At 36.8% G+C, this 23,833-nt stretch overlaps 1 protein-coding gene across 3 annotated transcripts in view; it reads right to left on the reverse strand.

Moving 5' to 3' along the window:
* The window catches only part of SSH2 (slingshot protein phosphatase 2), a 243,608-nt gene that overhangs the window by 166,543 nt on the left and 53,232 nt on the right, over nucleotides 1-23,833 (reverse strand). For 2 of the 3 annotated variants that reach the window (XM_074189117.1, XM_074189115.1), the window contains exon 2: nucleotides 1,036-1,113. The exons of the other annotated variant lie outside the window; for it this stretch is intronic. In XM_074189117.1, the coding sequence (XP_074045218.1) occupies nucleotides 1,036-1,113 (78 nt within the window). The remainder of the gene's footprint in view (nucleotides 1-1,035; nucleotides 1,114-23,833) is intronic. 3 annotated transcript variants of the gene reach the window in all.

A 23,833-nucleotide genomic window follows, 5' to 3' on the forward strand; every position in this document is an offset into this window, starting at 1 on the left:
TCATTAGGGCTCCACTCCACATTTCCATATCAATGCTATATCACTGTACATGATAGATAATATATTTAAAGACATTTCTGTATTCTTCCTTTCTCTTCAGCTCCTGGCCCAAAACAAATAAACAAAAACTTTGTATGGCGTAAAGGAAATCATTTCAAAACAATGATTCTTAAAAAAATAATTTTCCTAGTCAACTCTAATCTCAATAATGCTGTATCTTTTATTTTCCATTACTGATTTTCTTTTTTTTTTTTTAGTTTTTTTGCAAGGCAATGGGGTTAAGTGGCTTGCCCAAGGCCATACAGCTAGGTAATTAGTGTCTGAGACCAGATTTGAACCAGGGTACTCCTGACTCCAAGGCTGGTGCTTTATCTACTGTGCCACCTAGCTGCCCCCCATTACTGATTTTCAATGAGACACCTTGAAATTTTAAGCTAAAACAGAACCTCCCTAAATAGAAAACATGTCTGGCTTACCATCTAAAAAAAAATTTAGCAAGGTTCAATAGGTTCAATCAACTCGGCGATATTTATCCTATCAGGGCACTTAGTATGTGGACTAAATAGCACAGTGTTTAGCACATAACAAACAGTTAACAAATCTAAGTAATAATTTTTTACCAAGTTTAATAGGACCTAGATAGACTCAACACAGTTTTCTAAGTTATTCATCTCAATTTTGATGTTAATAATCTTAAGGGAGAAAAGATGGTGGGAATTTAGTTTATGTAATCATTCAATTGCTAGTTTTTCTAGTACTAGTGCATTCTTCAGAAAGGGTCATTCTTTTAAAAACCCACCACCAAACCCTTCATTCACTTTCATTGTGAATCTTCTTTTGAGGAAATCCAGTTTAACCTGTAGTCCTGTTATTAAACACCATTCAATGGACCAAGAGTGGGTGTGCTTTTCAGAGCAAACTAAAGCCCAAGGGAATGCCACCTTAGGTACTATACCAGTAAACTGATGTGCCAAGGCTATCCAATATGCCTTTCTTTTAATTGTCAGAGGTCAGAAAAATATATACCTTACGTACATTGAAATCAGTAAAGATTTCTGATTCTTCACATTCACAGCAAAGTATCGCTGATTCACTTTCTTCCAAATGAGAGCTCTGCAATGCAAACAAGATCATTTCAGTGATCCAAATAAGTCCACAAGCAAATGAAGGAAAGCCAGAAGTCACTAAATTGATATGGGATTATAGGTGAGAAGCATGCTGAGACTTTGATTAGTGATGGATAGTCGGGTGAACATAGGATTGGTAAGGTGATTGGTTAAGTGATTAAAAAAGTCAAGCTGGGAAAATTTGATTAGTTGAAATATCTTCTTTGGATTTAATGAAACAAGAATTCATTGTCCTATCTTTAATGAAGATTATAGCGATGAGCATGCGTGATTTCATTTTCACAAGAATTAGCTCAGGTTTGCTCCAAGCCTTCCACATATTCTCTTAGGGTTCTTCTTGTGACCAGCAGCACACATTTGTAAGGAGGATGTTCAGCAAGGAATTTTTGAATAGAAGGTGGAGCTAAATGCTCAGTGATGATTATATTTGTTGCTTTTGTTTCATTAGGGTCATGCTTTAAAATCAACAAGCATGCAGAAAGATATCTTGAAGGTGGGAAGAGATATTCAAAGTAAACTCATTCAATTCAAAGCCCTCCAAACCTATCTCCCCCCATTTCTTTCTCTACTATTCCCCCCACCACCACTTTAAAGAACCTGATGAGAGCAAAGGAAACGGAAAATAAAACATGAGTGAAATAATTTTAGTCAAAAACCAATAGAGTATGTATACCTTTATGATTAGGAAAGTCATATTAAAAAGAATCAAACAAATCGGTTAAAGCCCAGTCAGAAGTTTGCTATTTGGATGACAGCTGCCGGAAACAGAAGTATACCCAGACAGAATGGTGTATACATTTATGTCATCATAATCTTCTAACTACTGTCTGGATTTCTGTCATTACATAATGATCCTGAAACTACCCCCATTGACTCATACCTTTGATCTATCAAAGCTGGGAGTCTGTTTCAACTTGTAAAAGAGCCAGAGAGATTGAGTTTTAAAATGTAAATAAACTTGAAGAAAAGTGAAACTGAGAATTGTTACTTTGGTAACTGTCTAGCTCCTCCTTTTTTCCCTCCATCCTCTGTATACCTTACTCTCCCTTGACTACTTCTAGCTTCTTTATGTTCAGTCATTTTCTTCCATGATCCCTTATGTTCTCATGTAAACAAAACAGCAAAACCTTTAACATTCTTACTCTATAAAAATGCATATGTAACTTTTTCTCTACCCCTGTCTTTTGCATTAGGGGTAGGAAGGAAGGAACAGAGAAGGAAAGATTGTGAAGGGTAAAAAGACCAAATATTTCACCTTAGTAAGAGGCATTTGGGTGCTGTTTCTAAAGTTTTACAGTGTTTTTTTTTTAACACATCTTATTTCTACCTCACAAGTCCATGAGGTAGGTACTACAGATAATATTAATACCATTTTATAAAGGAGGAAATTGAGAACTCAGAATTAAGTCATTTACTTGTCCATGGCTATACAACTAGTGTTACATTTAAACCCAGACCTTTCTGACCAAGTTCAGCAATCTTCCTTTGTGCCAGTCTATCTCAACATATATTTTGGTGGTTGGTATAAATTCAAATATTAACTTAATTTTTAAAACAATATGCTTTATAATAGATAAGGTGATAAGCAAGGGTCAACAACTAACTGTTCCAAAGCTAATAAATATCACTCATAGCACTGTAAGCTTACTGGTGTTTTGTCATGGTTTATATAAAGTAAAATAAGAAAAGAGTTTTGTACAAAATCTGACAAGTTAATCAATATAGACTTTCACATTAATTTTGAAAGGCTTCATTCTTATGAATATTTCATATGTTTATACCAATGATTTTGAAGGACCTTTCAAGCAGTCTTATCACCTTTACTTACATCCTTCAAATGATATTACAACTGTGCTTTATGCTTATTAAATAAAACAATTTATCAAGGTACACAATATTTAATGTATATGTCCTGCTAATATATAATAAGATTTGACTCATAAAACAAATATTTATTTGTAACCAAGACACACTTACATGACACTAATTCTAAGAATTCTATGTCACAGAAATAATTTTTCATTTTCTTCACTGTGGCCAGTAGAGATCAAATGCCTGGTAAAAAGATCCAGTAGCTCTCAATATCTCTCATCTTTTCCCTTGGTGCTAAACAACTTTTTCTTTTCCCCTGTACATTGCTAATCTGAGAAATCTGCTCTGATAGTAGTGGTTGGGCAAGGAGAGATGAAGCTGCCACAACATTTAAATGACATTTTCTCTTAAAAGGCATCTCAAAATGCTGATCTGTAAAAGACAAAACCTTGCATAAATGTGAAAAGGAACTTCAGGAATCCAAGGTCCCTTTCATTTTATATAACTTTATGGGATAAAAATTCACTTAAAAATATAGAGACTCCTCTGAGCAAAAAAAAAAGTTTATTCTGGCTTTTCTCCAGAAAAGGGCACACTCCAAATCTCGCAAAGGTAGTGAAGATCAAGGAGCTGCCCCAATGAGATTCCTTCCTCCTCCCTGTCATCGCTCTCTGTCGACTCATTGGTTAGTCTTCAGAGTTACATTCTAGTTGTGATAATCTACCCCAGCAACAAAGAATGAAAGGTTTTCATAAAATATTACCTCACCATCCAGGTGGGTAGAATAACCTTCAGGATTATAACTATCTTATTGAAGTAATGTAACTTGTCTTGGAACACAAGGTCTAGGAACAGTCTATTGTCCTCCCATTCAGTACTTATCCTCAAACAAGAGGAGGCTTATGCCTGCAATCCAGACTTCAATTTCTTTGGAATGCAATACTATCCTTCTAGTAGTCAGTAAAAGTAGTCTTATAAAAAGTTAGGAGAGTGAACCACCTGTTTGGAATACCAGGGGCTTTCTACTAGAAATAGTTTAATAGTTTGTTCTTTCTTCTTTAACATTTCTTAACTCTGAGAGGATTTCACTAGGAATCCCAAGAAGGATTTATTGGGACTATTCCACTCACACCTGCAAAAGATCTTTAGGGAAATACTATAAAAATCATTGGTATAGTTCATTTAAAGAGAAGTCATGTCTAGAAAGATCACCATAAACTAGACCTAACAGTAGACACAATACTTATTATCAGAGAAATGTTACAAGAGTCTTTAACAAAGTATTTGAGTATACTCTGAACATTATAGGAAATCTAAATAGAGACGCTATGTAATTTGTACTTTTCAAATAAAGGTGTTCAACAAAAACTGTTAGTCAGTAATGATGAAGAGATGTTGGAAGAAGGACATGATGGTGTATAAATGCCACCTTCACCTTCTACCTCATCCATGCAGAGTATTCTCAATCTAGTTTACAAACATAATGTTCTAGTATTACACTTCACAAGCCAGACATTTTGTCTACACCATAAGAGAAGTGATTAGAGAATTTCTTCCTCATTAGATCACTGTTTTGTTGTGGTAGAGGGGGCCTGTGTAGCCCAATGAAACTATAAGCTATGAAATGAAGGATTACCCAAGATGGACATCATAATGGAGAGTTCTGACAAAAGATGATCCACTGGAGAAGGAAATGGCAAACTATTTCAAGTAATTTTACAAAGAAAATTCCATTAATAGTATTAAAATGACAGAAGAAATTACACTGAATATGAGCTCCTCAGGATGGAAGGTGTCTAACATGCTACAGGGGAGAGTAGGAGATAATTATGAGAAGTGGCAGGATTAATGAAGCAAGTGGGTCAAAGTCTAAGGAAGTTCAGCTTTGGTTGTTTCTGCTGTTGAAAGGAAAGTCTGAGGCTATAAAGATCAATACTGCATAGGAACCTGGAATGTAAGATCTATGAACCAAGGTAAGCTGGATGTGGTCAAATGTGATATGGAAAGATTAAACATCAACATATTGGGTATTAATGGACAAATGGACAAAAATAGGTGAATTTAATTCAGGTGATTACTACATATATTAATATGGTCAAGAATTCTTTATAAGTAACTGAGTAACCCTCATAATCAAAAAAGAGAGAAAAGTTGTATTAGGGTATAAGCTACTTCCTAAAAGTGTGCTATTTAGAATCCAAAAACTTGCTTTAGCTAATGTTGTTAATTATTTGGAGATTATGTTTAAGCAATGAGTAGCTTCTGGACAGACCATTAGAGTGATATTTATTTGAATCCAGGGAAAAACATGATAAAACAAGTGATAATACAAAGTCTATGTTTCAACCATTGGTGCCAACAAGGTAAAGTTTATCAGTTTTATGAAAGCCTACATCTTCTAGAAGTAACATCAAAAAAAGATGTCAGATTCATCACAGGGGAGTGGAAGGGTAAAATAGGAAATCAAAAGATAATTGGAATAATGGATTAGTTTGGCTTTGGAGTACCAAATGAAGCAGGGCAGAGACCAATACAATTTTGTCAAAATAACTTGCATGTCATAGAAAAAAGTCTTTTTTTGGTTTTTGTTTTTGCAAGCAATGGGGTTAAGTGACTTGCCCAAGGTCACACAGCTAGGTAATTATTAACTGTCTGAGGCTGGATTTGAACTCAGGTACTCCTGACTCCAGGGCTGGTGCTCTATCCACTGCACCACCTAGCCGCCCCTGCAAAAAGTCTTTCTAAAGGTATCTCTACACAAGGCCATCACCAGATGGATCAATACAGAAATCAGACTGATTATATAATTTGCAGTCAAAGGCGGAGATGCTATTAAACAGTCAGTAAAACCAAAATCTAGAGCTGATTCAGATCATGAGCTTCTTCCTGTGAAATAAGGCACCAACTGAATAAAGGAAAACAATCAAACTAACAGATTTAGCCTAAATAACATTCTTTATGAATATGAAGTGGAGGTGATGTATGTGAGCTCTTGTAATTGGGCCAAGAAATAACAGTCAGAACTGAAAATGGATCAATTGATTGGTTTAAGATTGGGAAAGGACTTCAACAAGTTCATATACTATCACCTTGTTTATTTAATTTATATGCAGAGTATATCATGTGAAATACCAGACTGAGGTGAATCAAAAGCTGGATTTAAGGTTGTTGGGAAAAATATCAACAAAATCAAATATGCAAACAATACAATTTTGATGGCAGAAAGTGAAGAGAAATTAAGAAGCCTTTTTAATGAGGATGAAAGAAGAGAATGCAAAAGCTGGTTTGGAGTCTAACATCAAAAAAACCAAAACAACTAAGGTCTTGACAGCTGATAAAGGGAGAAGTTGAACGGAGAAAGATTTTATATTTTTGGAATCAAAGATTCCAACATACAGTGAAATTAAAGTTGTTTGATCCTTGGAAGGGAAGCTATGGAAAATATGGATAGAATGCTAAAAAGCAGAAACCTCACCATTCTGACAAAGGTCTGTAAAGTCAAAACTAAGGGGTTTCCAAGTAGCAATGTTTGGCTGTGAGTTGGACTATAAGGAAAGCTGAGTGCTGCAGAATGAATGCTTTCAAATTGTGGTGCTAGAGAGGGCTTTTGAGAGTCCCTTGAACATAAAGAAGATCAAATAAGTCAATTCTTAGAGAAATTAATTCAGGCTAATCACTGGAAGGTCAAATATTGAAGCTTAAATACTTTAGTCACATGAGAATCGACTATGATGTTGGGAAAGATTGAAAGCAAACTAAAAAGGGGATGGCAGAGGATGAGATGGATAATTTCATGGAACCAATAAGTATAAGCTTGAATTAGTGTCAGATGTGTTCAAGGAAGACTAGAACCTCTGGTGTAAGGGTGCTGAGCCCTTTTCAGGGCTGCTTTCCACCGAACTCTCACCTATGACTCCAGGAAGCTTAATATGCACAATGCCACACCCTAGTTAACTGTTTTGGCAGGCAGGCTAAACAAGGTTGAGGATAACCAAAGGAGTCTTAAACTCATTGGTGAGTTGGGGGGGTGGGGGTGGTGGTGTCTACTCCAAGAATATGAAGTCTTCCATTGATGGAATTGGAGGATTAGAACACTTCATTCCAACGGCCATGAAGGCAACTAAAGCAGGTGCTATGAAGTGCTTAGAGCTTGGTTAGACATCCAAGGTCATCTACTACAACTAAAGCCATCATCAGTTGTCTTGACTCTGTCTTGCCACTGGATCAGGATGACTTTGGAAGAGACAGGCTAATGATTTTGTGCAGTTCTGCTTCACTTAAATCCAATTAAATCCAATTTTTGCATGTGTTATAAGACTTTACCATTTCTATCTCAAAGTCCTGTGGTGACAGGTAAGTGTGGATACACTGGGAGTTGTGGTCACAACCCTCCACACAGGCAGCACAGGTTATAGAGTCATTGAAAGCAGCAGGGGGATTTGGCAGCCCCCTAGATGATTGAACAGCTCTTTTAAGGATCTCACTGCTCCCCTCCAGGCATGAGGAAGAGGCTAAGAAAGATACCTTAAAAATTGTGTGCTTACCCAACCATAGTGCAGTGGAGACAAAAAAAAACCCACCTACAAAAATTTCTTTAAAGGAGATTCCACTTAGCATCTGAGCATGGAATGTGCACGTACTTGTAGACAACAATAGACTTGAAAGATGAACAGCAATTGTTGCAAGAGAACTCAACAGTTATCACCTCCAAATAGCAGCCTTGAGTGAAACAAGGTTGGCAAATGAAGGCTAGCTTACTGAAATCAGAGTTGGATACACATTTTTCTAGAGTGGCTATGTTGAAGGGAAACACCATGAAGTTAGGGTAGGTTTTCCAACCAAAAAGAATCTAGTCAACAAGTTTGACTGCCTACCAAAAGTAATGAATAACTATGAGATTGCCACTTCCAGGAAAAAGCCATGCTTCCATCATAAGTGCCTATGCTCCCACATGTCAAACCCCGCTGAAGTCAAAGAAAAATTTTGTGAAGATGTGTACCAAGATGTACCAAAAGAGGATAAGCTTACAATTCTGGGATGACTTTAATGCTAGAGTAGGAGCAGACTACCAGAAATGGCAGGGAGTTCTTGGGAGGAATGAAGTTGGAAACATCAACAGCAATTATCACCTACTACTGAAGTCTTGTACCTCTCATGACCTTCTCAACACAAACACTGTCTTCCATTTACCTAAACACTATAAAACTTCCTGGAAGCACCCTCATAGCAAACATAGACATCTAATATTCGACTATGTGATTGGAGTTTTTTTTTCTATTTTTTGTCTTATTTATTTTATATCATTATAATAATCTTGTTAGAAGAGTAAACATAAACCCTCCCTCCCCCCAAGAAGATGAGAAATCTCAAGAATAGTGACAGAGGAAAATAATGTACTTCAGTCTGTGTTCAGATTCCAATGGCTCTGTCTCTGGGATGAGTTCCCTTCTTTATCATAAATCCACCAAAAAAGTTGATTCATTATTTTTCCCAAAGTTGCTATTACTAGCTGTATTTCCTGCCACTCTATTCCTTCCGACTCATTTATTCTATTTTCTCTCTCCTTTTACCCTGTTTCTGTTCAAAAGTGCATTGTATCTGAGTACCCTCTCCCACAATCTTCCCTCTCCTATCACCTACTCCTCCTTCCCTCCCCCAATTCCCCTTTATCCCATCCCTTTCTTCTCATTTTTCTGTAGGCTAAGACAGATTTCTATACCCTATTAAGGGTGTATGTTATTTCCTCTCTGAGCCATTTCTGATGAGAATGAAGGCTCACTCATTTCCCCTCACTTCTCCCATTCCACTCCATTGACAAAGCTTTTTCTTGACTCTCATGTGAAATATCTTAACCCCTTCTTCCTCTCCTTTCTCTTCCTCCTAGTACTTTCCTTTATCACCTATCAATGCCATTTTTTACTACATTAGACCATTATATTCAGCTTCTTGTGTCTTGTCTCTATATATGCTCCTTCTAACTGCTCTTATAAATGAGAAAGTTCATATGAATTATCAGTATCTACTTCCCATGTAGTAAAATACAAACAGTTCAACATCATTAAGTTCCTCATAGTTAGTCCTTCTTGCACACCCCTTCTATGGTTCACCTGAGTCCTGAACTTAAAGATCAAACTTTCTGATCAGCTCTGGAAAGTTTCCTGTTTCATTGAAAGTTCATATTTTCCCCTGAAAGAGAATGTTCAATTTTGCTGGGTAGTTGATTCTTGGTTGTAAATCAAGATCTTTTGCATTCTGGAATATCATATTCCAAGCCCTATGAACACTTAATGCAGAAACTGCCAGATTCTGTGTAATCCTGACTATAGAGCCACAGTGGTTGAACTGTTTGTTTCTGGTAGCCTTTAGTATTTTCTCCTTGACTTGGGAGTTTCAGAATTTGGCTATAATATTCCTGGAAGTTTTGGGGGGGATCTTTTTCAGGAAGTGATTAGTTAATTTCCTCAATTTCTATTTTACCCTTTGCTTCTAGGATCTCAGGGAAATTTTGCTGTATTATTTCTTGAAAAATGGAGTCTAGGGGCGGCTAGGTGGCGTAGTGCATAAAGCACCGGCCTTGGAGTCAGGAGTACCTGGGTTCAAATCTGGTCTCAAGACACTTAATAATTACATAGCTGTGTGGCCTTGGGCAAGCCAGTTAACCCCATTTGCCTTGCAAAAACCTAAAAAAAAAAATTAAGTCTAGGCTCTTTTCCTGGTTGTGACTTTCAGGTAGCCCCATAATTTTTGAATTATCTCTCCTAGATCTGCTTTTGAAGTCAGTTGTTTTTCCAATGAGATATTTCACATTTCCTTCTAATTTCTGGCTTTTTTTTTGGAATAGTTTTATTTCTTCCTGATTTCTCTCAAAGTCATTAGCTTCCTTTAGTTCCATTCTGCATCTGAAGGAGCTATTTTCTTCAGAGAGCTTTTTTATCTCCTTTTCCAGCTGGCCAATTCTACTTCTTATTTTTATTTTTTAGGTTTTTGCAAGGCAAATGGGGTTAAGTGGCTTGCCCAAGGCCACACAGCTAGGTAATTATTAAGTGTCTGAGACCAGATTTGAACCCAGGTACTCCTGACTCCAGGGCCGGTGCTTTATCCACTGCGCCACCTAGCTGCCCCCCAATTCTGCTTTTTAAGGCATTCTTCTCCTCCTCATTTGCCTATTGTGTTGCTTTTTCCAGTTGGCCTAAACTGGTCTTTAATATATTATTTTCTTCATTTTTTTTTTGTAGTTCTTTCACCAAGCTGCTGATTTGGTTTTCATGATTTATCAGCATTGCTTTCTTTTCTCCTCCCAATTTTTCCTCTATTTTCCTTAATTGCTTTTCAAAGTCTTTTTTAAGCTCATCCATAGCCTTAGCCCATTTTCTATTTCTCTTGGAGGCTTTGGATACAGAAGCTTTGAGTTTGTCATCTTCTGAATCTTTCATGGAACCAAAGTAATTTTTCTATGGTCAAATTCTTCTTTTTCTTTTGTTTTCTTATTTCCTCAGCCTATGAATGATTTACCACACTTCCAAGGCTTTGGAGGCTTTTGGGGACACCCCACTGGGACCTTAGTTCTTCCAAGGTCTTATGAGAGACTCTGACTGCTTTATTGCCCATGCTTGAATATGTGGATGACCACAGGCACTCCCATCTGCCCTGAAGCATGGGCAATAAAGCATGAGGAGAGTCTCTGCTTGGCTATCATAGTAAAAAAGTCCAAACTACAACCTGGATCTGAATGTGGGAAAACAGCAGATTCCTGCCCCAGGGAGAGAAGAGAGATTTCTACAGTCTCCCCTGACCCTCTTAACATCTGTGGCCTGTACTCTGGTGTGGCAGAGCTCTCTTATCACCCCTTCAAGCTATTTCCAGTGATCCCTAGACTGCACTGTGTTGTGGCTATGGCTTTTTTCCAACCCCTGGTCCCAGTGAAACAGACCTTTCCTGAGGAACTTCTAAGTTGTCTTGGATTGGGAAATTGTATCATTCAGTCTTTTTGTGAGTTCTGCCCCTCTAAATTTTGACTAGAGTCATAATTTGATGGCTTTTGTAGTTTTTTGAGGAATGAGTTTTTGGAAATTCCTGCCTTCATCCTGTCATCTTGGTTCCACCCAACCTAGACTATATGATTATAAGGAGAAGAGACAGACAGGATGTGAGAATAGCAAAGGCAATGTGCGGTGCAGAGTGCTGGACTGATCACAGACTCATTCTCTCCAAGCTAAATATTCATATTCAACAGAAGTGGTGACCTCAACACAAAATGACTACTAAAAGAATTAATGTTAAAGAATTAGACTGCTTCTCTGAATGGGAATAGTTTGTTGCTAATTTGGAGGGAAAACTTAGAAAACACACAGTTGGCAACAATGGAATAGAAAAAGAAAGGGCATGTTTCACAGAACTGGTGTACAGCACTACATTTGCTCATATGGGTCAGAACACTTAGAAACATCAAGACTGATTCGGTGAAAATAAGGAAATACAGAAGCTGCGAAATGAAAAATGAGAACTTCACAGGGTTTACCGGCAGGATAGTTTATCCATTTCTAAGAAAACAGCATTTAATTCCATCAAAAGTAAAGTATAAGTGAAGTTTAGAGAGAGATGCAGGACTTGATTCAGTAAGAAGGCAGATGAAATTCAGTTTTATGCAGGCAGTAACAAACTAAAACACTTTAATGATGCTGTGAAGGCTATTTATGGACCAAAGACCTATTAGGGACATGATCCTAGAGAAAAGGGCACATCCAAGGTATTCTTAACAGATTGTCATCAATCAATACTAAAGCCATTACTATTTATCTTCAGTTGAAGTCAATCAGTCTCTAGCTGAAGTTCCAACTGAAAAAGAGGTTTTCAATGCCATTAGGCTCCTTTCAAGTGGTAAAGTACCTGGTGCTGATTCTATTCCAGTTGAGATCTACAAGGTGGGGGGGAAGTTCATTGTTTATCCAAAAGTTGACTGAAATTTTCCAGGTTATATGGCATGAAGAGGTTATCCTCCAAGAATTCAAGGATACCTCCATTATCTAGCTCTATAAAGGTAAAGGGAATAGATTGTCCTGTTAAATCATAGGAGTGTTTCTCTTTTAGTCAATGCTGGTAAGATTCTTGCCAGAGTTCTTCTCAATAGACTGATTCTTCACCTGGAAGTTGGTTACCTCCCTGAGAGCCAGTATGGCTTTAAGAAAAGGTTGAAGAACAATGTAGTGTTTGCTGTCTGACAACTTCAGGAAAAATGCCAGGAGCAGAAGAGAGGTTTATTTGTAGATCTTATCAAGGTCTTTGATACCATCAGTTGTGAGGGTTGATGGAAAATTATGTCAAAATTTGGTTCCCAGAAAAGTTCATCAGTTTTGTATATCAGTTTTAAGATGGCTTGCTTGTCCAGATTCTGAATAGTGAACAATGCTCTCGAGATTTCCCAGTCATCTGGAGTGGGAATCAATGGAATGAAACAAGGTAGTGTCCTTGCTCCCATGTTTTCATCTATGCAATCAAAGATGAACTGAAGATGAACACAGCATCAAGGTCAGCTAAAATACAGATGGTAAATTCTTCACCCTGAAAAGCTACAAACCAAAATCAACGTAAAGGTAGTGTAGGTGCATGATCTTCTATTTGCAGATGATTACTCAGTGCAGCCTCTGAAGTTGAAATGCAACAAGATTCTCTGCTGCTTGTGCTAATTTTGGCTTAATAATTAACACCAAGAAAACAAAGGTGTTCTATTAACCAGCACTACACCATCCATATGTGGAACATTAGATTACAGCAAATGGAGAAGTTTTGAGAACTGTGGCCAAGTTCACTTACCTTGGCAATGTCCTTTCCAAGGAAGTATACATTGACAATGAAGGAAGGCTCCGAAAGAAGGTGTGGGAGAGAAGAGGTATTAGATGAACTGCCAAACTGAAGGTCAACGAAGTCGTTGTCTCTCATTGCTGAATGCTTGAGAAACCTGGACAATCTACTAGCATCATGCCAAGAAATTAAATTGATTCCTTTTAAACTGTCAGAAGAAGTGATACTGGGACACCATGAAGGTCTCTCTTAAGAATTTTAGAATTGATTGTACAGTATGGGAGATATGGGAGATATTACATGCCCTCATCAAAAAGGGTGCTGTATACTCTATAAGGAAGGTAGAATTGAAGAAGTTCAAGGGAAATGTGACATACATAAGTTTGGAGTTCCTTGGTATCAAAGAGATAGCCATGACTTAAAATCATAGCTCTCATAGAATTTTAGAGCTATAAGGGTCCCTACAGATCATCAGGTGTTCACAAGGACTATTTGTGCCCAACCTGTGGCAGAGTATTCTGACGTTGTATTGGTTTGATCAACCAGTCAGACACACTGAGATTTTTCTCAAACATAGTGATATCATTTTGGTCTTCTTTGATAATGAAGGACAAGAACTATCCAATGAGCTTGAATAGACTTTGAGAGATAGTGGAAGATAGCAGGTCCTGGAATACTTTGGTCCATTGGGTCACGAAGAGTCAGACACAACTGAATGGTTTGATGACAACAATAGAGAAATTTCACTAACAACTATCCTGAAATGCTGATTTTGAATGATAATGATGCAATGAGTTTGTAATCATGCTCTATATATCTATAGTGACTGCATTTTCTGAAGCAAAATTCAGAATACATATATGGTCTGACTTCAGAAGATTTTATGTTTATTTGGGAATGCATCAGAAGATTTGAAATCAAGACTGTCCTAGAAAATTTGGGGCATATGGTTCAGGAGTCATACCTCTCTCAGGTCTCTGTCTCTCAGAACCATAAGTTTTATTAATATATCATTAATTTTCCTACCATGCTTTCATTTATCTTTCATTTTAAGATCTTGTTGTTTAGTCATTTTCAGTTGTGTCCAACTCTTCATCACCCCGTTTGGATTTTCTTGACAAAGATACTATAGAGTTATCTGCCATTTCCTTTTCCAGTTCATTTGACAGATGAGGAAACTAAGGCAAATAGAGTGAAGTGACTTTCCAAGAATCACACCATAGTTCATGTTTGAGGCCAGATGAGTCTTCCTGACCCCAGACCTGGCTACTCCATCCAATTGTGCCATCTAACTTTTCCAACCTTATGACCTAGGCCATTACACCACAAAAACCATTCTCAGTTTCAAAGATATTGTTTAAATATTGAAACTAATTCATGACCAATATAAGCTTAGCAAATCACTCTCAATAGTGATCTTATCAGTACTCATGTAATTATCATATTCATGCAAATAACTTGTTTCTCTCTATTGTCAGTCCTGCTTCACTAGCTCCCTATAAGATATTTCAGACATGAAGTCCATAAGCATCTCAATCTATGTCCAAAATGGAGATTATCTTTCCCTTCCAAACCCACCCCTAATCCAAACTTCTTCATTTCTGCTAAGAGTCACATGTCCAGGTTCAACTTAATCACCCTCTACTTATTCTCTTACATGTTCCCTTCTCTCTGCTCATACAGTGAACACCTTCATTCAGACCCTTATCACCTCTGATCTCCTGGCCTCAAGTCTCTTCTCTATTGTAATTCATTCTCAATTTTCCTAAAGAGTCATCTGACCATGTATGTCACTCTCTATTCAAAAGTTCAGTGGTTCTCTCTTATCCAAAAATCAAAGATGAATTCATTTGTCTGGCATTTAAGACCCTTCATAAACTGGCTTCAATCTACATTTTCAGTCTTATTGGGCACTACTCTCCCTCCCACTGGCCTTCTTGCTACTCCTCACATAGGCCATTTCACCTCCCATCTTTTCTCCGATGCTTGGAATGCATTCCTTCCTCATCTGTATGTTCCTTCACAGAGGTAGAAAGCTTCATTACTCTTGCACTAATGAAAGAGTTCATTGGTGTGAATTCAGTTACCATGACTATTTTCTGGAAGTTTATGAACCAGCAAGGCCTAACTTGCAAAACCTTGACCTACTGTGGTCAAACCAAAGTACTGTGGTTTGTGCCAGCTTTTCTTCAAAATTAAATATTAACTGTCACAGAACTGTATTCAAGAATGACAATTTAAAAATAATTTCTAAATTCTATCCAGAATACTGCCTAAGTAACAAAAATTTTTTAAAAATCATTTTACAAAAGGTTGCAGTGAAACTTCAACCAGAAAGGGAAAGATAATTTTTCATCAACTAGAAGCACTTAAAAGTCTTTTTTTTTTAAAGCATAGAAAGGCAATCACAGATCTCCTTGATGAAAAGAAAATATTGGCTAAGACTGTCAGCCAAGTGGCAGAGATATGATAATAAAAGTTGAGAACAGAATATTTTTGAAACAGAAATTACAGAATGTATTATTTTTAAGTAGCTAATACACTACAAAATGTGACACTCAAAGTATGTAAAGTATGGCCCAAGAATTCATGTACCCAAGGTTTTGAACAGTCCTAAATGCTACATTGTGGCCCAACAATGTTTACAACAAAGTTCACTGAAGAGAGAAGTAGTCTTATGAAATAGTTCCACAAACTTAAGAAATTGCAGCTATTGTCACCAATGACTTTACTGGCCACCTGCAGGACTTTGTACTGAATATCTCCCGAGAACCTTCTCAACTCTACTTCTTAGCATCCCCAGCTTCCTGCAAAGGTCAGCTCAGGTGCCACTTGAACAGGAAACCTTTTCCCACTCTCCTTAGCTGTTGGTACATTTATTCCCAAAAAATCATGTCTAGTTTATATATATACAATCGTTTGTATATAAAATCCTTAGTTTTCTTTTTGGCTTTTCATTTCTGGCACATGTTTAATATAGAGTTGTTGGCATTAGTTTCTCTATGATATACATGGTTTCTAAAAGGCAGGGGGAAAAATCTGATCTTTACATTACATGTTGAAATGAACTTTGCTTTTCCATAATATATATGGAATCTGTATTTTTAACACCTTGCCATGTGGCAAATGTGTTAGCAAAACATCATACAAGAAAAACTATAAAATGTCTCAAACCCTGTGTCATTTCTTCTAACCAAGATTACTTTAGGGACAAGTTTATGATTAACTAAAATTTTTTCAAAGGGCAAAATACAGTTGGTTAATGTTAAGCACCTTGTTACTTGTGTTCAACCAGATGACAAGAGCAACTTCACAGCCTAGAGATAACTGCCACTCAAGAAAGTTCTCAATGGATCTGATCAAATAAAACTGGAGAACAGTCAGTCACTTTCTAGACCCCACCATAAATACCCCCATAGGTACCCACAGGATAAAAAATACAAAATGAAGTTGTCCAGTAATTCCATAAGCTCCTGAGCAGTCACCTGAATACAAAGACCCTCTGGATGACTAGCCCACCAGCAACAGGGAATATGTTAAATTTCCTTCCTAGAAAGAGTACTTAGGATTTGAGATGCAAACACATGCTTACCATGTCTCTTTAATGACCAATCACTCATATTTTCAATGACTAGTCATTTGACTAGTCCACTGACTTTTAAATTCCTGCATAATGTAGCACTGTCTCTCTAGTATCACAGGACATTACTCAACTTCCTGCTAGCACTCTTCCCTCCCAAACTACTTTGGATTTAACTATTTTACATGTGTGTGTGTGTGTGTGTGTGTGTATTATACATACATATATACACATGCACACATATATACATACATGGATACACACAAATGGAGACATATATGTATATGTATGTATACACATATAGTTGTTCATTCTTTTCAGTTATGTCTGACTCTTTGTGACCCCATTTGGGGTTTTTCTGGCAAAGACACTGAAGTAGTTTGCCATGGAAACTAAGGTAAACAGGGTTAAATATTATACAGCTAGTGAATGTCTGAGGCCAGATCTGAACTTATAAGTCTTCCTGACTCCAGACCTGGCACTCTATCCACTGTCCCACTTAGCTGCTAGATAGAAAGATGTATAATAATATTTGTCCTTCATTCTCGAGGAAGACCACAACATCAGGGAGGCGAAGTCATGATAAGTGCATGAACTGAATTTGAGTGAGGGGTTGCTGTGCTAAGTCCCCAGCCTCACTTTCTCCTTCAGAACCATCTGAGTCCAGTGGCCAGATATGAATCAGGATGACTAGAGATAGCCCTCGATGTGAGGCAATCAGGTTAGATGACCTGCTCAAGGTCACACAGCTAATAAGTATCAGAGGCTGGAGTCGAACTCCTATCCTATTGATTCCAAAATCAATGCTCTATCTTCCACTGTAATATGTAGGTATGTATACTTGTCTTTATCACTAGAATGAAGGCTTCTTTCAAGTAGGAATTTAGTCTTTGAATTGCACCCCCAGCACCTTACCTGGATACGAGCTTAATAACTACCTGCTGATATAATAGTAGGAAATGTTGCTGCCTTTCCTTTAAAAAACTAATGCCATTTGGTAATGAATGGCCTCTTAGATATTTGGAATATAGTTAAAAATGAAATGATAGTCCTCTAAGGGTTGTTTTTTTCTGATTAGTAACACTAGCTCCTATCTGAAGTGTCTGTTGCTGACTGAGATACTGTTTCTATAAAACCATCAACATGGGGGCGGCTAGGTGGCGCAGTGGATAAAGCACCAGCTCTGGAGTCAGGAGTACCTGGGTTCAAATCCAGTCTCAGACACTTAATAATTATCTAGCCATGTGGCCTTGGGCAAGCCACTAAACCCCATTTGCCTTGCAAAAACCTAAAAAACAAAATTAAAAAAAAAAACAGTCAACATGAAGAAACTTCATTTGTGTTAATAGCTCAATAGTTCCTCAGCCATCCATGGGATCATTTTAGAAAATGTTTTAAACAAATCTTTACAGGGTTCATTTTGTCATGCTTGTCTGCAAAGATCTCATTTTTGATTGTAGTAAGACAATTGCTGAGTGCCCCATTTTGTCTGTTCTTTGCAAAAACCTAGTTCATTGAAGCCACCTTACCAGCCCTTCACTGCATTGAACATGGACAAAGAATGGATAAAGCAAGATAGTTTTGTAGAAAGCAGAAATGAGATCATTGTAAGAAAGTAGGCCAAAACAAACCCTGTTAAAGATAGTGATTACTGATCATAATGGATGATACTGAGACAACAGAAATAGACTCAGTTATGGTTCATATCTTCTGCTGGAGAAGTGATAGTTTCGTAAGATTTAGCTCTTAAAGGGACAAGTCTTGGTTACTTAAAAAGTTCACTATGTGGAATACCACGTTTCTTGATGATAATGGATAAATGAGGTAACATTATAGCAGCATTTAAAAAAATTATTTAAGGCAATGGGGTTAAGTGACTTAGGCAATTATTAAGTGTCTGAGGCCACATTTGAACCCAGGTCTGACTCCAGGGACAGTGCTCTATCCACTATACCACCTAACTGCCCCAAATAGCAGCATTTCTAGAAAAAGCATATAGAATCATAGAATATTCGAGCTGGAAGGCACATCAAATACCATTAACACAAAATCAACATTTCATAGATGAGGAAGTTAAGGTTATGGAAGTTGCCCAGTCTCACACAGACTTGCTGAAAATTCCATCAATGCTGCCATTTCTTTGAGTTTTTTCATAATAGCCTAAAGTTCTGTAAAAATAGGTATCTGTAAGAGGGGAAAAAACCATAATCCATGAAACACCTTCTTCATGGACTTGATCTTAGCCAAAGACTGAGAAGTGATTAGTGCAGCACTAAGAGCAAAACAAAGGAAGTAGATCAATTAGTATGGAGTCAGCTGCTTACTGGGTCTTATTAGTCTTTGTTTAAGTGCCAGTGATTTCCAGAAGTAGGTAATGAAGAAAACAAGTTTTTTTTTTCCTACATCCAAGTAGAAATAATAAATAAGCTTTTTTTAATAACACAAACTCAACCCAGAGACAAAAAAGAAAACTGAGTCTTTAAATATTGAAATATTAAATCTCACTTGAATCCACAATAGAAAGGAATGTGAAATTATGCCTAAAATTTCAAATTGACACAATGCCACAATTAAATTGATGGTAACTGGGCATAGAGATAACCTTATTTATTATTATTTTTAACAACAGTGTTTGTAGGGGAAAGCGGAAACTGACAGTATAAAAACTTGACCAGGAAATGGTACAGTCCCAGTGGTCTGGCTACCAGAACAATCTCTGATTAAGGTTAGAGAAAAGTGAAGGGGGTGGGGGGAGAGAGAGTTATTAGTTGTCAAGATTCCATCTTCTTCTGATGGGTGAATCATCACATGAACTTTCCTCTATCATGCTCTTTAAGGAAAGTCTAGACTCAGCTTGAGATATTAATGACCCAGGGTTTGAAGAACAGACCTGGAAGAAAGACAGGGATAGACAGCACTAGTCCTAATAAATTCTACCACGCTCCTGACTTCTACTCATATTGAAATAATTATTGCTGTTTTTTGGATATAGGGCAAGAAAGACAAGGAGAGAGTAAATTATACCAGTTAGGTCATTTAGACCCATAGCAAATATATGTACTATGTTTATTAAAAGTATAAATATTAAAAGCATAAATTAAGAAATTAAAAACCTACAAATGTAGAAAGATCACATGGAAAAGATGGAAAAAGAAAAATTATCAAGGGGACACTGATCCCTAGATCGAAGATTTAAGGGCAAACCAAACAAACAGCTCTTGACAAATAGATCTTGACTGAATATTGGTTAAATGCCAATGATTACCATAAATTAATAACATTAGTTATGGTGCACATCCACTTAAGCCAAGAAGGAAAAAAATGCTCTTGAAAGGTAAAGAACTCTGAATTAATAAATGACAAACATATAACATAGACTTTGGCCATTGAACTACAAGTACTCAATATTTTCATGCCAGTGCTATTTACAACTTGAAATTTTAAAGTATATATTACTCTAATGGCAGGTCACTTGGGAACCAAATGCTACAACTAAAAAATCCTGAGACCTTTTTTTCCCCCATAATCCAGAGAGCGAGTGAGCGAGTGAGAGAGAGAGAGAGAGAGAGAGAGAGAGAGAGAGAGAGAGAGAGAGAGAGAGAAAGTGAGCATAGTAGTTTGGCATGATCAATATCTCTTTTCTAATTAGTCCTAGAAGTAAACCAGGCTTCTCAGCCTGGGGTCTAGTCATGGCCAAACCACCCTCTTGAAAACCATTAGACTTTGTGAGTAAAGGTCTTGACCCTGTCAAATTGTACAGCTGAAACTCAGTTCCCAGATGCACTGTTTCCTCCTGTTTCCAGGAGCCTCATATTCTGCCTGGAGCACACAATTCTGCCTTCAGAGCTATTTTCTTGGTTTTCTGCCTATATCACTTACCTTCGCTTTGTCCACCAAACAGCCCACCCTCTTGCTTGTGAATGAAGCAACTTTATGTTCATTAGGTCCCCAGAAGTACCTAAACTTCTCTAGTGGAGAGTGAGTCCCAGCTAGAGCTAGATCTTCATGGGTGACCCCAAGACCTATAAGCAAAGGAGAAGGGCGCATGTCCCAGGAGTGGACCATGTTCTCTGAAAAAATTAGTTTATCAGAATGCAAGAAATCAAATTCTTGTGAATGGCATAAATACAAAAACAAAATTAGTCCATTTTACTAGGGCCTTCCATGTCCTCACCATTCACTGGAGGCTCCTATAAGAAAAAGAACTCAAGGAACTTGGAGAGAAAACAAACAAAACATTGTTTTCTGTTACAAGCCTACAATCAATGTTGGCCACCTTTATCTTAAAAACAGAATACAGGAGCATAGTTTCCTCTGGAAAGCTATCATTCCTGAGCAGACTAGAGATCTAAAGGTCAGAGTAATCTCTGACTAGCACATATTTATGGTAATTACATGTAAGAAAGATTTTCACACAAATTGTTGACTCATGTCAAAATCATAAGAATTCAATTGACAGTGCTGAGGTTTTTGGGCCCTGGTAGACACTTTTGAACTTTAAATCATGCAATAAGAAGAGAAAGAAGAGACAGGACAGTATTTAAGGAACAAGACTCTGGTGAATAGGGTTAGGGGCAGTGGGAAAACAGGAGCTGAGCCTGGTTCTCACAAGGAGACTTCCGTTTGGTTTACTGTTTCCAACATCTGCGACTAAAATGATTTCTGCAGTACAAATGCTTACAGATGCAGTACAGCTGGCAACACCGCCTGCAGCTGGCACACTGTTGGAATTATAAGCTTGTCAGTGAAGCAAGTTTGGTGGATTTTTCCATTGTATTCCTGTGTTTTCAGGCAATTGGCATATTTATGTTCTGGAACACTAGTCTCAGAATGTTAATGTTCTACTGAATTCTCCTTGGGGCTCCTAATGTTCACTTCAGAAATGAAAGCTGACTGCTAGTCTCTAAAGAGAGTAAGATTTGGACAACTACTATCTCTAGCATGTGGTGACAACTGCTTCTAATGGTCAGCCCTAAAGAAAAAGGAAAAGTTCTCAGTCTCTATACTGGGGTAAACATGGAGATGCCTCTTATTAAGTACATGCCATTCATTGAGAACCAGGAACAAACAAACTACTGCCCTAAGCCGATTGGTTGGCAAAAGGGTTTTTCATCAGCAATAGTTAGATGCTGTTACCTACAACAGGACTTTCAGAGAACCAATTCTCAGCTTTGCCTTGAAAGTTACTATTGTTTATTTCTTAAGTTTCTGTTTTGTATAATATTAATGGATTAAGCAAATGTAAAATACTAAATCCAAAAATAAACTTAATTTTCAATACCATAGATGCATGGAAATATGAATCTCTAGCAATCCTTGTATAACCAGTTTTATCAATATGCTTATAAAAATCAAAAAGTTACTCTTTCATTCATTCCCCCATATTCTTGGGGAAATATAGATATCTTATTTACTGTAAAGAAAATATATGGAGAGCTATAGATATTTGTAGCAATTAGTATTCAGTTGATAAAAATAGCAAACTGCCCTTCTGAGAGAATCTCATTGTTCTTCTCCATCGAAGGAAGGCAGGTCTTCCCTCCCCTCCCCGCTTCCCCCTATAACTTGCTTTATGAGGAAAATAGGTAGGAGAAGTTCTGGAGTCTCATTATTTACTCATTACCACTTCCAACAGGACTGGATTAATATAATATACTGATGGATTGTATCTTCTGTGAGAAGCTCAGTGTCATCAACATACTAGGGGAAAAAAAAATCTTTTCTCCTAAAGTTTACTTTGTCTGAGGTCAACAAAGGTCAATGTGTGGTTAGGGTAAAGAAAAAATATTCTCAATTGCATTCCTCATTTCTCCCTTCCATATGATCAAATGGTATTAATTAAAAGACTAAGCCAGAAATCAAATGATTAGACATTAGATAACATTATTCAAGGTCTATCCTATTCTAGGATCTTATTGCTTCAGAAATATCAAAGACAAGCTTTACTTTCAAATCAGAAGAATAAGTGCTGCTATCACTATCTTCCTTGGGTTCTGATCAAGGATTCAGTTACTTCCAAAATCACTCTCAGATTTTTTCCCTACACATGTCACTCATTTATTGTTCAATTTCTCACCCAAGTATCTCATAGTATTGTCCCCCACTATAAGTAGGTTCCATCTTCATCCCAAATCACCAGGGCAAGGAAACAATACATATAGCAGTGGAGAATTCTTCTAGCTAGAAACCAAGCACTACAGTGTGATGCTCTTGATTTGATTTCAAATAGCTCTGGGGGGCCTTTATTAGATTGTAAGCACCTTAAGGACAGTGATCATGTTATTCTCATATTTTTGCATTCCTAGTGTTCATTATTCATTTGGTAATTGACAAATATTTGTTGACTTGAAGACTATTTGATCCCACAGCCCAGAAAATGCATTTCCACTAATGTGGTTATCTCATTCAAGGTGATGTGTAGAACAGTGGTTCTCAAAGTATAGTCAAAAGTCACTGAGACTCTTTTCAGAGGATCTATGAGGTCAAAATTGTTTCTATAATAAGACATTACTTGTCTATTAAAATACTCTTCCCTTTTCTAACTACATAACTGTATGAGGTAAGATTTTCTTCATATACGTCAAAACAATATATAACAACAGATTGAATTAGAAGCAGATATAAGAATTCACTGATACAACTTTTTTAATTAAGTCAAACATTAAAGAGATTTGCAAAAATATATAAAATAATGCTATTTTCACCACATTTTAATGCAGTTATTTTTTCATTAAAACTGTTAGTCATTTATATCAAACTGGGTTACTTTTAGAATGATTTGTCAACTTTGACAATCTGTAGGCTGAATCAAAACTTTTAAGTTGTTTTAATTTGCATTTCTTGGGAAAAGAGAATAATAATGCATAGGATTTTACTTTAAAATTCTTTGAATACTATTAACATGCTTTGGCCATTTAACTTCTGGTAAAATGTTCATGATTATATATGTATTTATCTCCATTCCTTATCTGATGTAAGAATCTTACTAGAGGTATTTTGATGCTGAATTTTTTTCCCAATTGAATTTCCCTTCTAATCCAAACAAGTGATTTTTTTAAATTTTGAAGTTTCCAGCTTTCTGTAATTAAAATGATTAAATTCATCTTTTGCAATCTTCTCTTTTTTAAGGTAAGAATTATCCTTCTAGGCATAATTATGAAACTTAGCTCCATCCATTTTCCTCTAACTTTTTTTAAAGCTATGACCTTTGACAATTTGAGAATCCATTTGTATGTTACTGTAGTACATGATGAAATCATAGCCTAAATCTATTTTTAGTTAAACTGCGTTCTGTTTTTCCTGTATCTGCTGTCAAAAAAAGAATCCTTTCTCAATTAGCTTATGTTTTCAGATTTATCAAGTACTGGGTCATTGACATAATTTCTGTTTCTTGAATATCTCATCTTTTCCCTTAATGAACTTTTCTATTTTTTAAACCAGTACCAAGCAGTAATGATGACTATTGCCCTATAATATAACTTGGACATTTCCCCTTCCTTCTGTTTCTTCAAATGAA

This window comes from Macrotis lagotis, chromosome 5 (assembly GCF_037893015.1).
Source record: "Macrotis lagotis isolate mMagLag1 chromosome 5, bilby.v1.9.chrom.fasta, whole genome shotgun sequence".
NCBI lineage: Eukaryota > Metazoa > Chordata > Mammalia > Peramelemorphia > Peramelidae > Macrotis > Macrotis lagotis.